General features: G+C 31.0%; 2 protein-coding genes and 1 pseudogene across 2 annotated transcripts; 2 read left to right on the forward strand and 1 right to left on the reverse strand.

Moving 5' to 3' along the window:
- Positions 1-6,797: 6,797 nt before the first annotated feature.
- LOC149518710 (uncharacterized) lies at positions 6,798-7,654 on the reverse strand (annotated as a pseudogene).
- Positions 7,655-9,020: 1,366 nt separating this feature from the next.
- On the forward strand, positions 9,021-12,168 carry LOC111283113 (very-long-chain 3-oxoacyl-CoA reductase 1-like). Its single transcript, XM_022871527.2, has 3 exons — positions 9,021-9,779; positions 11,400-11,469; positions 11,664-12,168. The coding sequence occupies exons 1-3, from the start codon at positions 9,151-9,153 to the stop codon at positions 11,967-11,969; spliced, it is 1,005 nt and encodes a 334-aa protein (XP_022727262.2). The 5' UTR covers positions 9,021-9,150; the 3' UTR covers positions 11,970-12,168.
- A 1,780-nt stretch (positions 12,169-13,948) lies between these two features.
- Positions 13,949-17,257, forward strand: LOC111282817 (very-long-chain 3-oxoacyl-CoA reductase 1-like). Its single transcript, XM_022871074.2, has 3 exons — positions 13,949-15,097; positions 15,185-15,254; positions 16,774-17,257. Exons 1-3 carry the CDS (start codon positions 14,460-14,462, stop codon positions 17,026-17,028), a joined length of 963 nt encoding a protein of 320 aa, XP_022726809.2. The 5' UTR covers positions 13,949-14,459; the 3' UTR covers positions 17,029-17,257.
- Positions 17,258-17,415: the final 158 nt, after the last annotated feature.

The raw sequence follows: 17,415 nt of genomic DNA on the forward strand, positions 1-17,415 counted from the left end.
AATTTTAAATAATTCAATTTAAAATTAATTAAACAAATCAAATAAACACCTCCACCTGAATCTTTATTGAATGTAAATAACTAGGCTGGTGCTCGACAATTCAATAATGGAAATTGCTTATTTCCCTTTACCAAAATTCCATTTGATCTAGTTTTGGAGCTTTTATTTTTTTTTTTTTTTTTGTATTTAAAATATTTAAAATTTGATTTTTCATTATTAAAATTAAAAATCGAACGATAGGCAGGTAAGCCTACAATTATAAGCAATAGCATTAGCAGTCTCATTAGTCCTTTTGCCGACGAACATTGAGTGCTACATTGAATGCTCCGATCCCTCGACGTACGTCAACTACAGTTGAGTGGCTGGCTGTTAAACTAACTATTGTCCTTTTCAACCTAAAGGCGTCATCAATTCTATTGATGATCTTTCTTCCACGATGCATATTTTAGATTTTATTTTTATGATCTTTTTAACGAATAAAAAAGACAATTCGAATCCAAGATAAGATAAAATTTTTATTTATTTTATTAAAAATTACTAAAATTATAAAATTTTATTTATATTATGTTAAAATCAAAATTAAATTATTAATATTTATTATTAGTATCATATAATATAAAAAATATATTACTTTAATTGCGTGATGATTTATGATGGTTGTGGATTGTGCAGTGCAGTGCTGGGCATTGAAAGGACAGTTCGAGGTGGGGTTTGTGGAGAGTGGCCGTACCGGTGGTTCGACTATGGCCCCACCATCCCTCGTCCTCATGATTTTTGCTCAACTTAATATATATATATATATATATATATATATTTATTTATTTATTTATTGGGATCCACGGGGATATTTGACAGCAAGTGATGATAGAAGAGAAGAGGAGGATGCAGGGTATAGGGTGGTTCAGCAGGAGTAAGGTGGCTGTAGGAGGTTGGCTGTGTGTAGAGTGGCTACTGATATATACTATATATGTTTATTATTGAATCAACTTAAATATTATATATAATTTTTTTAATTGAAAAAAAAAAGAGTTTAAGTGAAAAATGTAGACCATCATTTGATAAAATAAATTTAATTTTATCAACAAATGATTTATTTAATTAATAAAAATATTATTTTTAACGTAAAAATTTTACATTTAATTTTAACAGATGATTACTTATTAAAGTTACTTTAAATATATAATTTTTAATCATTTATTTTAAATTTTTATATTTATAATATATTTTATCTTAATTTAATAAATTAAATAATTTATGTCTCTTGATTTTTTAAAAAAACAAATCCAATTACACAGCAATTAATTGAGTATATTTTAATACTAGAGAATGTTATAATAAAACAAAAAAAATGGCTAAACAAATAGTAACAAGGTTTAAGAAATGAATAGGAAAACAGAACAAATAAAATAGAAGTAAAGAAACCGGCAAGAAATTTTGACCACCACTGATTTGACTCGTCCTGATCTCTTTACTAATGCTCTAAATGAACTAATGCAGTTGATGAAAATGGTAGGTTATTTGCTTAGAGTAAATAATATTAATTTAAAATTATATTCATTCATCTCAAAGTAAGTTATATTTTTTTATTGTAGAGCTTAGGTAAAGATTACTGATCATCCTTGTACTTCATCAAATTCAAAGAAGAAGCCAGTATGAGATTTAATGGTCACGAGATGAAACAAATGATAGGATATTTCTCTCCCATATTGAGTTCTGTTCATGTCATTAATGTGTTGGGTTAAAAGTTTTTAATTCAATCGCATCAGCGGAAGTGAAATCAAATAATAAATCAAACACATAAGAGATAACAATTTAACGTGATTCGATCCAACTGACCTACATCCACGAATGAGAAATAAGATCTACTAGTTATAGAGAATTATAAACTTACATCAAATCATCAACCTCATTCAACAATCAATATTCATAAGACACTCTCAATCTCTTCTAGTCTTATGGAGTATTCTCAACCCAAACAAATACAAACTCAAACCCTTATGCACTCTTTCAACATAACCAAATACATACTCATATGCTCACATACATCATACCTATGTGGACTCTCTCAATCTCCTCTAGTCCACTCACAAACAAACATACACACCCATAAGACGTAGAGCCCAATACTCTTATGGGGTGTCTATCCCACAAAACCCTACAACTCTCTTACATCTTTTTCTTATACATAACTCTGTAAAGACTTCACCTTTTTATAACCATACAAATTTGCCCATTAAGAATCTCTCTCCTCTTAGAATTCTTCTCTTGTAAGTCAAATTTGCCTATTAAGAATTCATTTTCTTTTAGAATTCTTCTCTTGTAAGTCAAACTTACCTATTAAGAATCTTCTTTCTCTTGAAATTCTTCTTTTGCAAGTCTTCTTGTCCATCAAGCAATATCTGACAAATCTCAAACAAATCTCTTATGGGATTTGAGTCAATATTCCCAACAATCTCCATCGTGACTCAAATTCTATCAATCATCTGTCTTCATGCTAGACATGTTTGGCTCCACCAGTAATAAAAGTCTTACAATCATCTTCTCTTCTCTTGTGTCTTCACGTTTCATACAAACCAATCCTCAATATTCAAAATTTAAACTCGAACTCTTCTCTTGAATTGAGCTCTTCTGAACTTGCTTCTTCTCATGACTCAAACCATGCACTTTCCATATCTCAAACCTTTAGCTCTTCCCACATCTCGAACTTTCAACTCTTCCACATCTCGAACCTTCAGTTCTTTCCATATCTTGAATCTTCAACTCCTCTCACGTTTCGAACCTTCAGCTTTGATACCACTTGTTGGAGAACACCACAGCTCTGATACCATTTGTTGTGCTAAAAGCCTCCAATCCAATCGCATCAGTGGAAGTAAAATCAAACAATAAATCAAACAATAAATCAAATACATAAGAGACAATAATTTAACATGGTTCGATCCAACTGACCTACATCCACAGATGAGAAATAAGATCCACTAGTTGTAGAGAATTACAAACTTACATCAAATCATCAACCTCACTCAATAATCAATACTCATAAAACACTCTCAATCTCCTCTAGTCCTATGGAGTATTCTCAACCCAAACAAATACAAACCCAAACTCTTGTGTACTATTTCAACATAACCAAATACATACCAATATGCTCTCATACATCATACCTATATGGACCCTCTCAATCTCCTCTAGTCTACTCACAAATAAACATACACACCCATAAGACGTAGAGCCCCAATACTCCTATGAGGTGTCTATCCTACAAAATCCTACAACTCTCTTACATCTTTTTCTCATACCTAACCCTGTAAAGACTTCACCTATTTATAACCATACAAATTTGCACATTAAGAATCTCTCTCCTCTTAGAATTCTTCTCTTGTAAGTCAAACTTGCCTATTAAGAATCTTTTTTCTTTTAGAATTCTTCTCTTACAAGTCAAACTTACCTATTAAGAATCTTCTTTCTTTTAAAATTTTTCTTTTGTAAGTCTTCTTGTCCATCAAGCAATATCTGACAAATCTCAAACAAATCTCTTATGAGATTTGAGTCAATATTCCCAACAATCTCCACATTGACTTAAATTCTATCAATCATCTGTCTTCATGCTGGACATGCTTGGCTCTACCTGTAATGAAAGTCTTACAATCATTTTTTCTTCTCTTGTGTCTTTACGTTTCATACAAATCAATCCTCAATATTCAAAACTTAAACTCGAACTCTTATCTTGAATCGAGCTCTTCTGAACTTGCTTCTTCTTATGACTCAAACCATTCACTTCTCATATCTTAAACCTTTAGCTCTTCTCACATCTTAAACTTTCAGCTCTTCTCACATCTCAAACTTTCAGCTCTTCCACATCTTGAACTTTTAGCTCTTTCCATATCTTGAATCTTCAACTCTTTACACGTTTCAAACCTTCAGCTTTGATATCACTTGTTTGGGAACACCACAACTCTGATACCATTTATTGGGCTAAAAGCCTCTAATCCAATCGCACCAATGGAAGCAAAATCAAACAATAAATCAAACACATAAGAGACAACAATTTAACGTGGTTCAATCCAACTGACCTACATCCACGGATGAGAAACAAGATCCACTAGTTGTAAAGAATTACAAACTTACATCAAATCATCAACCTCACTCAACAATCAATACTCATAAGACACTCTAAATCTCTTCTAGTCTTATGGAGTATTCTCAACCCAAACAAATACAAACCCAAACCCTTGTGCACTCTTTCAACAAAACCAAATACATACCCATATGCTCTCATACATCATACCTATGTGGATCCTCTCAATCTCTTCTAGTCTACTCACAAATAAACATACACACCCATAAGACGTAGAGCCCCAATACTCCTATGAGGTGTCTATCTTACAAAACCCTACAACTCTCTTACATTTTTTTCTCATACCTAACCCTGTAAAGACTTCACCTATTTATAACCATACAAATTTGCACATTAAGAATCCCTCTCCTCTTAGAATTCTTCTCTTGTAAGTCAAACTTGCCTATTAAGAATCTTTTTTCTTTTAGAATTCTTCTCTTACAAGTCAAACTTACCTATTAAGAATCTTCTTTCTCTTGAAATTTTTCTTTTGTAAGTCTTCTTGTCCATCAAGCAATATCTGACAAATCTCAAACAAATTTCAAACAAATCTCTTATGAGATTTGAGTCAATATTCCCAACAATCTCCACATTGACTTAAATTCTATCAATCATCTGTCTTCATGCTGGACATGCTTGGCTCTACCTGTAATGAAAGTCTTACAATCATCTTCTCTTCTCTTGTCTTTACGTTTCATACAAATCAATCCTCAATATTCAAAACTTAAACTCGAACTCTTATCTTGAATCGAACTCTTCTGAACTTGCTTCTTCCTATGACTCAAACCATTCACTTCTCATATCTTAAACCTTTAGCTCTTCCCACATCTTAAACTTTCAGCTCTTCCTACATCTCAAACTTTCAGCTCTTCCACATCTTGAACCTTTAGCTCTTTTCATATCTTAAATTTTCAACTCTTTACACGTTTCGAACCTTCAGCTTTGATATCACTTGTTGGGGAACACCACAACTCTGATACCATTTGTTGGGCTAAAAGCCTTTAATCCAATCGCACCAACGGAAGCGAAATCAAACAATAAATCAAACACATAAGAGACAACAATTTAACGTGGTTCAATCCAACTGACCTACATCCACAGATGAAAAACAAGATCCACTAGTTGTAAAGAATTACAAACTTACATCAAATCATCAACCTCACTCAACAATCAATACTCATAAGACACTCTAAATCTCTTCTAGTCCTATGGAGTATTCTCAACCCAAACAAATACAAACTCAAACCCTTGTGCACTCTTTCAACAAAACCAAATACATACCCATATGCTCCCATACATCATACCTATGTGGACCCTCTCAATTTCCTCTAGTCCACTCACAAACAAACATACACACCCATAAGACATAGAACTCCAATACTCCGATGAGGTGTCTATCCCACAAAATCCTACAACTCTCTTACATATTTTTCTCATACCTAACCCTGTAAAGACTTCACCTATTTATAACCATACAAACTTGCCCATTAAGAATCCCTCTCATCTTAGAATTCTTCTTCTGTAAGTCAAACTTACTTATTAAGAATCTTTTTTCTTTTAAAATTCTTCTCTTGCAAGTCAAACTTACCTATTAAGAATCTTCTTTCTCTTGGAATTCTTCTTTTGTAAGTCTTCTTGTCCATCAAGCAATATCTGACAAATCTCAAATAAATCTCTAACAAATCTCAAACAAATCTCTTATGAGATTTGAGTCAATATTCTCAACATGATAATCCATTTCAGCATGACCATATTACAAGGGGCTCTAGCCAAGATATTCATGATTCATATCCACAATGAACCAAGATTTGTAAATTGCCATTATCTTTATTGTAAATTCATATCACAAATGGGCATGAATGAACGATTTTGTAAAAGGGTTCGACTCTAATCCATTACTTTTTAAACTTACACCATCCAATACATCTAAAACAGTCATTAGATTGGCATATCAGTTTGCGAGACTTTTATTATGCTTCTCTTAATTTCTTCTGTTTCCATCTTCAAATTCGTGGTAATGATCTTTCTTTTTTGTAGGATGGTGCGAAAATGCGATAACGCTACATTTTATCCACGCACCAACCACTTCTAGTGGCATATCTTGAAGTTCCAACTTTCAAAACCCGTATAGTTGGACATCTATGCCTCAGTGGGACAAGACTTTAACCTCAACTTCGAACTTTTATGCTTTGTAACAAATTTAGGATGGATCCAAGCATTTAGGTCATGCTGTCTTTTCTTAAGAAGTTGGGTTTAAATCTTTCACCGTTAAAATAAAATTAATAGCACATATGATCTTTAAATTTTAAATCAAATTTTATATTGATATTTAAGTTTTAAAAAATTTTAATTAAGTTTTTGATTGTTCAAACGTGTATTAATATAATTTTTTTCTTTGTAAGATCATTTAAATTGATAATAAATCTTATGGGACATGACATGTAATTTTTCAAATTTATATTACATAAAATGTTTCAAAGGTTTGAACAAATTACTAAGAGGTAAACCAAAATTTATTTTTTTCTCCTCTCTTTTCTTCTCCCCACTTCTCCTTTTCATCACCAAACTTTCACATCTCAATCAAATTCTCTCCAAGCTCAAGTTTCTTTATCAAAGGCTAAAACTTTCATGTCCAAATCTTTATCAAAGGCCATAAGTTTCTTCTCCCCACTCTTTTCATTCTCTAAACAGTGCTTACTTTTTTGTGTCTAAAGTAACGAATTTCAAGAATGCAATCAAAGGTCAAAACTTTCATATCCAAATCCTTGGATTCCAACAAAGTTAATGTTTTGGAAAATTTTTCATTATTGACAATTTCATTCATAAAGGAAAATTTAGTAAACTTAATTAGTTCACACAAAATTTTCAAGCAATGGGCAGACATACAAAACACCTCATCTTCTTGGATTTGTTTTGTACAATTCAGGTCGCAAAGGACTTACCATAAAATCGAAAAGACTTTTGATTTTGAAATTAAATTCTGTAACTCATGATTAAACTTTTATGAGACTCAATATTCGAATTGAGTCAATAATGGAACCAACTCTTCTTTATTTTTCATGGCTCTTTCAAACATTTTATCAAGCTATTGATGCTCTCAAGATCAGTCAGGCTTGAATCTCATATTCAAACGAACCAACGACACAGGAGATAAAGTGAGTCGAGACTTGAAGAACCAAGAAGTTTCTGGGGACGTAACCATAAATCCTTTCAAGGGTTTCGACGAAAGTTTTAAAGTCAATAAGGTATTAAGAAAGAGTAGAAAGATGTGGGTTTTTGGAGATGATTGAATTAGACTCTGTTTCAAGCTCAAGAAAGCATTAATGATAGAAGGATGATAGATTGTCAAAGTTTATTTTTTTACTTTTTTGTCTTTTTAATTTTATGATTTATTTAAAAATCATAAAAAATTTCATATAATCTATTTAAATAATAAAAATTTTCACATAATATAAGTTTGAAAAATTATCTATTATATCACGTAAAATTTACTGTTAATTTAAATGATTTAGTAGACAGAAGGATCACGTTGACATACATTTAAATAATTGAAGACTAATTAAAAATTTTTAAAATTTAAGAATAATATAAAATTTGATCTAAAATTTAAAAATCACGTTTGCTATTAACTATTAATAATAATAATAATAATAATAATAATAATAATAAGAATAATAATAATAAGTTTGGGCTATTGAAAGTCGTTTCCTTCGCTAAATCATGTTCAAAAGACAGATGATCCAAAATCCCTACATGTTGTTAGCACTAAAACTCAATCTATGAGCTGATCTAGCTAGTAATGTGTTTTTGTTTTTATTTTTTTTAAGGTTAAATATAAAAATAATTTTTATATTATATTTTTTTATTATTTTGATACTTAAAAAAATAAAATTATTAGTTTGTTACTCAAATTTTTATTCAGACATTTACTTTGGTACTTATAACCAATACCATCAATTAATTTACTTACATGATATGAATATTTAATAAGATGTCTACATTTGTTAAAAAAGTTCAATCAACTTTACAACATCAATTATTACTTCAAAATTAAAAAATAAAATAAAAAAATAAAAAAGTGAAATATTTTAAAAAATTATAAAAAAATTTAAAATTTTAAAAAATTAAATATTTTAATAAAAATAACTATTTCTTAAAATTGAATAAAAGATTCGAACAAAACTTTAAAAAGTTGAAAATAAAAAAAAAACTAAAATTTTAAAAAAATCTAATTTTTTTAAATTGTAATAATTTTTTAAAATTCTAAGAGTTTTTCATTTTTTTAATCTTACAATTTTAATTTTTAAATCTTTTTGAAATTTCATATATTTTTAAATTTTCTTGGATTTTTTATTAAAATTTTAAGTTTTTTACTTTTTATTTTTCAGAAAATATTTTAAGTTTTTTTTACCTTTTTATTACGTTTTGGGTTTTTAAACATTTAAAAAAATTTAAAATGTTCAGAATTTTTCAAAAAATTTTAGAATTTTTTTATTTTAGAATTTTTAGTTTTTTTTAAGATTTTGTGAAATTTTTTTTTTATTTTAAGAAAATTTATTTTTACTAAAAATTTTTATTTTTTTAATTTCCCAAAATTTTTTATTTTTTGGATTTTTTATTAAAATTTTTAGATTTTTTTATTTTAAAATTTTCATAATTTTTAAAAATATTTTAAATATTTTAATTTTTTTAATAACTTTTTACAATATTTTAGATTTTTAAATTTTTTTAATTCTTTTAATGATACTATGATAATTAATGATATGATATTAATTGATATATGTCATCATCTTATTAAATAAATAAATAAATAAACTTAAGTGTGTGCTTTTTCAAAAAACTTATGTATTAGATAATTCCTTCAGTAATTTATTCAAAAAATAAATAAATAAACTTAAGTATGTAGTAGAAAAAGAGAAGAAAAAAAGTAAAAAAAAGGCTTGTTATTGTAATAAATTGGTCGTCTATCTAGGTATTCAATAACCAGCAACTAAATTGATTTGTATAATCACCCCACATGCTGCTTGAAGCTGCAGATGGCAGCCGAGTTGGATGATTTTGTTGTGATCTTGGCCATTAGTACCCTAGGTTTCATCTCCCTGTGTAATCCAATCCTCGGTTTTATCAAATGGGTTTGGATTATGTTCTTCAGGTCACCAAAGAATCTCAAGGACTACGGTTCATGGGCTATAGTCACTGGCTGTACTGATGGGATTGGGAAAGCCCTGGCGTTTCAACTGGCATCAAAGGGTCTTCACTTAGTCTTGGTTGGGCGAAACCCTTCAAAACTTGAAGCTACCTCAAATGCTATACATGAAAGATTTGGTGCACAAGTCGAAACCAGAAACGTTGTCATCGACTTGGCTAAATCCAGTGGAGAAGAGATATCCAAGACGATGAAGGATGTTATCAGAGGGCTAGACATTGGTGTTCTTGTAAACAACGCAGGCTTGGCCTACCCCAGTGCCAGATTTTTCCATGAGGTCGATTCGGAGTTGATGGAGAGTATTATAAAGGTGAATATAGAGGGAGCTACCTGGATTACTAAAGCAGTGCTTCCGGTTATGATGAAAAAGAAAAAAGGGGCAATAGTCAATGTTGGCTCTGGTTCCTCTGGTGGCATCTGTTCTTACCCGTTATACACCATTTATGCTGCTACCAAAGCGTAAGTTAATTTCTCTCCTCTTTTACTTTAATGGGTCAACTTGGGTGTCTGAAAAAAACATATTGATTTGAATGCTCCCTGTAAAAGTCCTTTGATGGCTTGAAACTTACAAGCATCCCAATAGCTCTAGAGTCTAAAGATCTGATTATCTGATGTGACTTGTCAATTACCATTTTTAATTTAAAAGAAAGGATCATATGAAATGATTACTCAACATAACTGAAGATAGATCTGCTTCCAGTCTGATCGTTTCATGGGTTTTTGTTACCTGTAATCAGCTATCTTCATTTCATCTCAACCAGATCTAGCAAAAGACAAGATTGGAAGTGAGTTGATTACACCTAATTCTCTTTATCCAAGAGTGGTATTCCAAGCCTAATTGGCTTTTTACACACCTTTTTCCAATAATGCTTTTCCACTTTGTTCCACTTACTAAAATATCAGAATTATCAGGTTATCAAATGTTACTTGTATATCATTGAAGCGTTTACGTCTTTGTTGCATGCAGAAGAAGAAAACCATTTCTTAGCTTGCTTGTGTCTTTAAGAAAACATATAGTTGGAGAAAGGTTTTTTCTTCCTTGTCTTTTGGATTTTTTTATTATTTGCTTAGACAGAACAAAAAAACTTTTCCCTTCTTACATACGCTGCGAAGACTGTGCAATGACATTTACGGTTGTTTTTCGAAAAATTTTTAATTCCGAATCCTTGAAATAAAAATGGAAATAAGGAGGCTAGCAGTTGGTAGCACTTGGGCTAGAAGAATTAGTTACAATTGGACTAATGCAATCAATGAAAAGAGAATAAATGAAGAAAGTTAGGTAAGCCACTTATAGGTAGCTTTCATTAGTATAATAGTTTTCCCACTATAGAGCAAATAAACTCTTGGAAACATTATCTTCAGGAAACAATGCCTAAACGAAGAGAATCGACATTACACTTTAAGAATCTCTTGAACACATGAATCATAGACCGAAAAGAGAGATCGAGAGAGAATAATTTTATACTTGAGAGATTGAATGTAAAAGTGTTTTGAAATGAACGATTATAGAAGTATTTATAAGCTTTAAAAGATGTTTGAAACACCTCTTCATGAACATATATGACTTGAATAAAGAATCATCACTTTTGGAATAAAACATATCCCACAGACATATTCTTTGAATTCCAGATAGGGAAGCATTATTCTTCGACACTAATGCATACTACATGAATTCTAAACTTTGAAATCTTATAAAAACACTTAAAACACTTCAGAAAAGATACTTTATTTGGTAATATGTACAATAGTCATGACTCAAGAGAAAGCTTAGCTAAACTCTAAAATAGTAACATCCCCTCAAAACAGGCCTCTATTTAAGCTTGCACATCTTTTGGGAACAACAATGAAATTTGTAGGATTACTATGTTATTATGTAAGAAGAACAATAAAAGGAGCCGTTGATTTGCAAAATTTGTCAATTCAAGGTAATATGACATCTGTGTGCAGGAAAAAATTTAGTCTTTTTTAATACTAACTCTCTTTATGGCATGTCAAAATCACCAGAGGACCTGGTTTCATCCCTTTGCTCAGTACTTTGATATGAAATTTCCCTACAATAACTAATTCAACATATCACAGATACCTTGCAATGTGGTCAAGAAGCATCAACTTGGAATACAAGAAAAACGGAATCGATATTCAGTGTCAGGTAATTTGATGAGGTTTCGAAATAGACCTGCATTGCTTCTACAAGGAATTATGCAATCTATTTTTCCAGTGATATTGGTTCAGTCTTATATTGTTGTTGATGCCACTGCAGATTTTGCAGTCAAGATTGTATTCCCCTTTACTATTTTTTCTTTGATCATTATTATTTTGTATGTTGGCTTTTGAGCAAGTCAGATTCCATTGTTTGTGGCCACAAAGATGTCAAGGTTAAAGAGAGCTTCCTTATTCATCCCATCACCAGAAATGTATAGCAAAGCAAGCTTACGATGGATTGGTTATGAGCATCTGTGTGTACCTTATTGGCCACATTCTGTGCAGTGTTCCATAATGAATACATTACCAGATGCCTTGAAGGATCAATGGCTTTTCAATTACTTTCTTGGGATGCGGAAGAGAGCGCTGTTAAAAGACTCAGAAATTCAGAGCAAACATGATCCAGAATACCACAAATCCTTGAGTTGGCTCTCTGACTGCATGTAGGTGTATCATGTCAAAAAAAGAAATTCCCTGTATTTGCAAGTAGGGTTAAAAGAAATTGATAATAAGCACTTAGATGGTCAAATCTTGCTGCAATAACTTAAAAATAGGAACTGCGTGTTCAAAATTCAGTTGTAATGTTTTTCGTTTTTTGGTTTAGTTGCCGAGGAGATTTTATGAGGATATAGGGGCATTGATTTTGAATTAGGATCTCCTCTCCTTTGAATTCAAAAAAAAAATCGATTTTAATCAAAATAATCAATCAAATGATTTAATTTGATTAATTGATCAATTATTGAATTAATATCAATTGATTATAAAAAATAATTTTAAACAAAATTTTGTTTTTGGTTAATTTAGTTCAAAAATCGAATTAATCAAATTTTAATTGAAATGTAATAAAACTTATATATTAAACTAAAGGTATATAAAATTGCTCAATTTCAGTTATTAAAATTTTTAATTTAATATTATGGTATTTGAATTTTTTTAATAATTTTATTTAATTTGTTTTAAAAGTAAAATATTAAGAATTTAAAATATAATTTAATTTAATATATTTTATTATTTAATTAATTAAAAAAATTAATCTAATTAATTTCGATTAATTAATTTTTAAAATTAAAAAAATTTATTTAATTAATAAAAATAATATAATATAATTTGATTAATTTAATTTTAAATAATTTAATTTAAAATTAATTAAACAAATCAAATAAACACCTCCACCTGAATCTTTATTGAATGTAAAATAACTAGGCTGGTGCTCGACAATTCAATAATGGAAATTGCTTATTTCCCTTTACCAAAATTCCATTTGATCTGGTTTTGGAGCTTTGATTTTTTTTTTTTGTATTTAAAGTATTTAAAATTTGATTTTTCATTATTAAAATTAAAAAATCGAACGATCGGCAGGTAAGCCTACAATTATAAGCAATAGCATTGGCAGTCTCATTAGTCCTTTTGGCGACGAACATTGAATGCTACATTGAATGCTCCGATACCTCGACGTACGTCAACTACAGTTGGGTGGCTGGCTGTTAAACTAACTATTGTCCTTTTCAACCTAAAGGCGTCATCAATTCTATTGATGATTTTCCTTCCACGATACATATTTTAGATTTTATTTTTATGATCTTTTTAATGAATAAAAAAGACAATTCGAATCCAAGATAAGATAAAATTTTTATATATTTTATTAAAATTTACTAAAATTATAAAATTTTATTTGTATTATATTAAAATAAAAATTAAATTATTAATATTTATTATTAGTATCATATAATATTAATAAAACTATTACTTTAATTGCGTGATGATTTATGATGGTTGTGGATTGTGCAGTGCTGGGCATTGAAAGGATGGTTCGAGGTGGGGTTGTGGAGAGTGGCCGTACCGGTGGTTCGACTATGGCCCCTCCATCCCTCGTCCTCATGATTTTTGCTCAACTTAATATATATATATATATATATTTATTTATTGGGATCCACGGGGATATTTGACAGCAAGTGATGATAGAAGAGAAGAGGAGGATGCAGGGTATAGGGTGGTTCAGCAGGAGTAAGGTGGCTGTAGGAGGTTGGCAGTGTGTAGAGTGGCTACTGATATATATTTATTATTGAATCAACTTAAATATTATATATAATCTTTTTTAATTTTAAAAAAAAGAGTTTAAATACGTCATTAAAGGTGAAATATGTAGACTATCATTTGATAAAATAAATTTAATTTTATCAACAAATAATTTATTTAATTAATAAAAATATTATTTTTAACGTAAAAATTTTTGATGATTACTTATTAAAATTATTTTAAATACATAATTTTTAATCACTTATTTTAAATTTTTATATCTGTAATATATTTTATCTTAATTTAATAAATTAAATAATTTATGTCTCTTGATTTTTTTAAGAAAACAAATCCAATTCCACAACAATTAATTGAGTATATTTTAATACTAGAGAATGTTATAATAAAACAAAAAAAAAAGGCTAAACAAATAGTAACAAGGTTTAAGAAATGAATAGGAAAACAGAAGAAATAAAATAGAAGTAAAGGAAAGAACAGCCAAAACCGGACAGAGTAAGATCTCCCACGTTTCAGTTATGTCTGTCATCATCAGTAGTTAATGAAGGCTGTTTTCAGCTTAACAACAATCTTCCTTTTTCCTTCTCAAAAATCAATCCTTACCTTTCTTTTCTAATTTCCTTTATTTAATTCCAGTGCCCCCCCCCCCCCCCCCCCCAACCTGGGTCTGTTTCTGCCCACCTTTTTTTTTTTTTTTTTTTTTTCTGTAGTCCTTAGCTTCTTTAATTTCCACATCTGTTTCTTGATTTTCACAGTCAAAGCCATACGGCCCATACCCAACTACGAACAGGTTTGCTAAAGATTTTCCTTTTTGATCACTCTATTTATATCCCCTTAGGTCTCTTTCTTTTTTGTCATATTCACCTTTCACAAAAGTTTCAAACTTTTTCCTCTGCATAATCCATGGCAACCTGTTTCTTCGATACTCTCAAGACTCAACAGCCCTGGATTCTTTTTCTTTTCACGTTGGGTTCTTTGTCACTCTTGAGATCTTCATTGGTTTTTCTTAAATGGGTCTGGGTCAATTTCCTTAGACCTGGTAAGAATCTCAAGAAATATGGCTCCTGGGGTCTTGTAACAGGACCAACTGACGGTATCGGTAAAGGTTTTGCCGTTCAGTTAGCTAGGAAAGGGCTTAATCTTGTCTTGGTTGGTCGTAATCCTGATAAACTCAAAGATGTTGCTGATTCAATCTTGGCTAAGCATGGGAAGATTCAGATCAAGACAGTTGTTGTGGACTTCACTGGTGATCTTGATGAAGGTATGAAGAAGATAAAAGAAGCTATTGAAGGATTGGATGTGGGGGTTTTGATTAATAATGTTGGGATTTCATATCCTTATGCAAGGTTTTTCCACGAGGTTGATGATGAGCTGTTGAGGAACTTGATTAAGGTTAACATTGAAGGTACAACTAAGGTTACTCAGGCTGTTTTGCCTGGGATGGTGAAAAGAAAGAAAGGTGCAATTGTGAATATTGGCTCTGGTGCTGCTATTGTAATCCCCTCTGATCCACTTTATGCTGTTTATGCTGCTACTAAGGCGTAAGTGTTTGCCTTTTGCTAAGTTAATTGGAGTTTGATTTATTGTTTTAGCAACTAAAGGTGATCTTTTTGGGGATTTTTTTTCAGGTATATTGATCAATTCTCAAGGTGCCTTTATGTTGAATACAAGAATAGTGGAATTGATGTCCAGTGTCAGGTACTGTTTGCTATACTTTAGTGTTTGATTCATGTGGTTATAACTTGGAAGTCTCGGAGTTATAAATCTAGAGTTTAAGGCTTTCTGCATGAGACTTGAATGTTTTAAGCGCTTCACCTCAGCTTTAGTCGATAGTGAAGGTAAATGGTGAGACTCTAGATAAGTATTTTTATTATTTCAAATTGTGATTACTTGAGGGATATCTTCCTCATTTTGTCATTTGTTAGAAACATCTGGCCATTAGTAATCTATGATTCAATATTGAATATCTTTGGCTCTTTCATCTCAAATTACCACCGTATAAAAATTACAGGTAGATCTTTACTCAAACAACTTGATTTGCTAATATATAGTCTTAGGACTCTTGTTCTGTGACAGATTTTTATAATGAATGTAAGCCATGCAATCTTTTTGTCTTGATTAGAACAGATATGTATCTCGTATTCTTCTTGCAAAAGGCATTTTATTTTATCTAGTTGACCAAAAACGTCCACAAGTTTGATTTGCTTCTTGAACTTACTATTGCCAATATATGATGTTATTTAGGAAACCGGGGATATTATATTGTTCATATTAGCTAATTTCTTCGGGGAGTAGAAAACGTTTACTGTTTTGGACCCTATAATTATTTCGATCACTTTTACTCTCTTTTGTATTGTGTGTTAGTTTTATGCAATTGTGCTTGCACTACAAGATGGTTCCATATGTGAGACAATTATATAGTTTTTGAAAATTCTATTATTTGCTTTTGTGTTATGAGTTTAATCAGTGTTATCGACACCAAGCAAATTGCTAAGTCTCTATATATTGAATAAGATGGCTGATATGGCAATGTTTTTATGTTTTTTTTTTTTTTTTGTATGGTGAAAGCACTCAAACATGCATGCAATGTTGTCATCAATAGATCATCAATTCTCACATCAGATTTTAAGATACTTTTTCACCCCCCAACTCATTATACCTTTCAGAGCTTACTACTTCTTTTTGATATTAAATTCTTTTGATCAGTGGTTCTTAATCTCCCTTTCCTTTTATCTACCCAAATTTCTTTGATTTCCTCCTCTCCCCCTCATACTTTTAGATGAGTCAAATGATTTCTATGGTAATATGGATGTGCTGAGGATGAAAAGCAAGAGTAGGACCTGCCACCAAAACTGAATGCATTTGTGATGATGGTGATTTTGTTATCATATGAACCAGCTGAGCAAATATTAACAAAATTACTTTCAGTGTTGACATCTAAGGTTACTTTGTGTTCCATTGGAAAAATAAAGGGGACGGTCAATGTTCAATATTGGTACAATTAATAGAGAAAAGTTGAACTTTTAGGAATTTAAGTATTTTGGAAGGTTGACAAAAGCTGTAGCTCAAAAAATTTTGTATCTTTATCACCAATACTCTTGGGTGACTTAATTTTCTCAAACATCAAGAGCTGCTAGACTTTGAGTTGACGACCCTTTTTTTTTTTCCTTTTTGGGTGATGACATTCTCTGATCAGTCAAGGGGTTTCTTGATGCAGGTTCCATTATACGTAGCAACAAAAATGGCATCAATCAAAAGATCCTCTTTCTTTGTTCCTTCAACAGATGGTTATGCTCGAGCAGCAATGCGGTGGATAGGCTATGAACCTCGTTGCACACCCTACTGGCCCCATTCCATCCTCTGGGGCTTGGCTTATTCACTGCCGGAGAGTGCGGTTGATGCATGGCGTTTTGGCTTTTGTCTTGGCATCCGAAGGAGGGGGCAACTCAAAGATTCTAGGAAGAAGGAATAGGAAAACACTATGTTGAGTCTGTTCTAGTTTCTGTTCTTGGAATTGAGAGTTGTCTAGGATGAGTATTTGGCAGGCGCTTTTTCTGTTTTTTCCCATGTCTATTTTTAAAATTTAATTATTACTCACTTGATAAATTTGTTTTTAAGCATGGCATTGTGACCATTCCATTATGTGTGGATGCTTTGGAAGGATAAATATGAAAGTGGAGACATCTGAACCACTTCTTGCATTTTGCTTTCCTTCATATAATTCCCTTGCAAAAAAATTTTGGCCCTGATTTCCTCTACGTCTTTATCTTTAGTTTCAACCCATTACCCACGTTGTAAGATCTCAATGTCAGCATCACAAGTGGAAAATCTCTTGGCTATCTATCTATATATATATATA

This window comes from Durio zibethinus, chromosome 5, assembly GCF_047325235.1.
Source record: "Durio zibethinus cultivar Kanyao isolate XHJ-2024 chromosome 5, ASM4732523v1, whole genome shotgun sequence".
Classification (NCBI taxonomy): domain Eukaryota; kingdom Viridiplantae; phylum Streptophyta; class Magnoliopsida; order Malvales; family Malvaceae; genus Durio; species Durio zibethinus.

What these genes read in the sequence shown, in the direction of transcription:
- LOC111282817 (XM_022871074.2), top strand. Translation starts at nt 14,460, where the DNA reads ATGGCAACCTGTTTCTTCGATACTCTCAAGACTCAACAGCCCTGGATT. An exon ending in GTTTATGCTGCTACTAAGGC is followed by an intron (nt 15,098 to 15,184) that starts GTAAGTGTTTGC and finishes ATTTTTTTTCAG; the next exon opens with GTATATTGATCAATTCTCAA. An exon ending in GAATTGATGTCCAGTGTCAG is followed by an intron (nt 15,255 to 16,773) that starts GTACTGTTTGCT and finishes TTCTTGATGCAG; the next exon opens with GTTCCATTATACGTAGCAAC.
- LOC111283113 (XM_022871527.2), top strand. Translation starts at nt 9,151, where the DNA reads ATGGCAGCCGAGTTGGATGATTTTGTTGTGATCTTGGCCATTAGTACC. An exon ending in ATTTATGCTGCTACCAAAGC is followed by an intron (nt 9,780 to 11,399) that starts GTAAGTTAATTT and finishes AACATATCACAG; the next exon opens with ATACCTTGCAATGTGGTCAA. An exon ending in GAATCGATATTCAGTGTCAG is followed by an intron (nt 11,470 to 11,663) that starts GTAATTTGATGA and finishes TGAGCAAGTCAG; the next exon opens with ATTCCATTGTTTGTGGCCAC.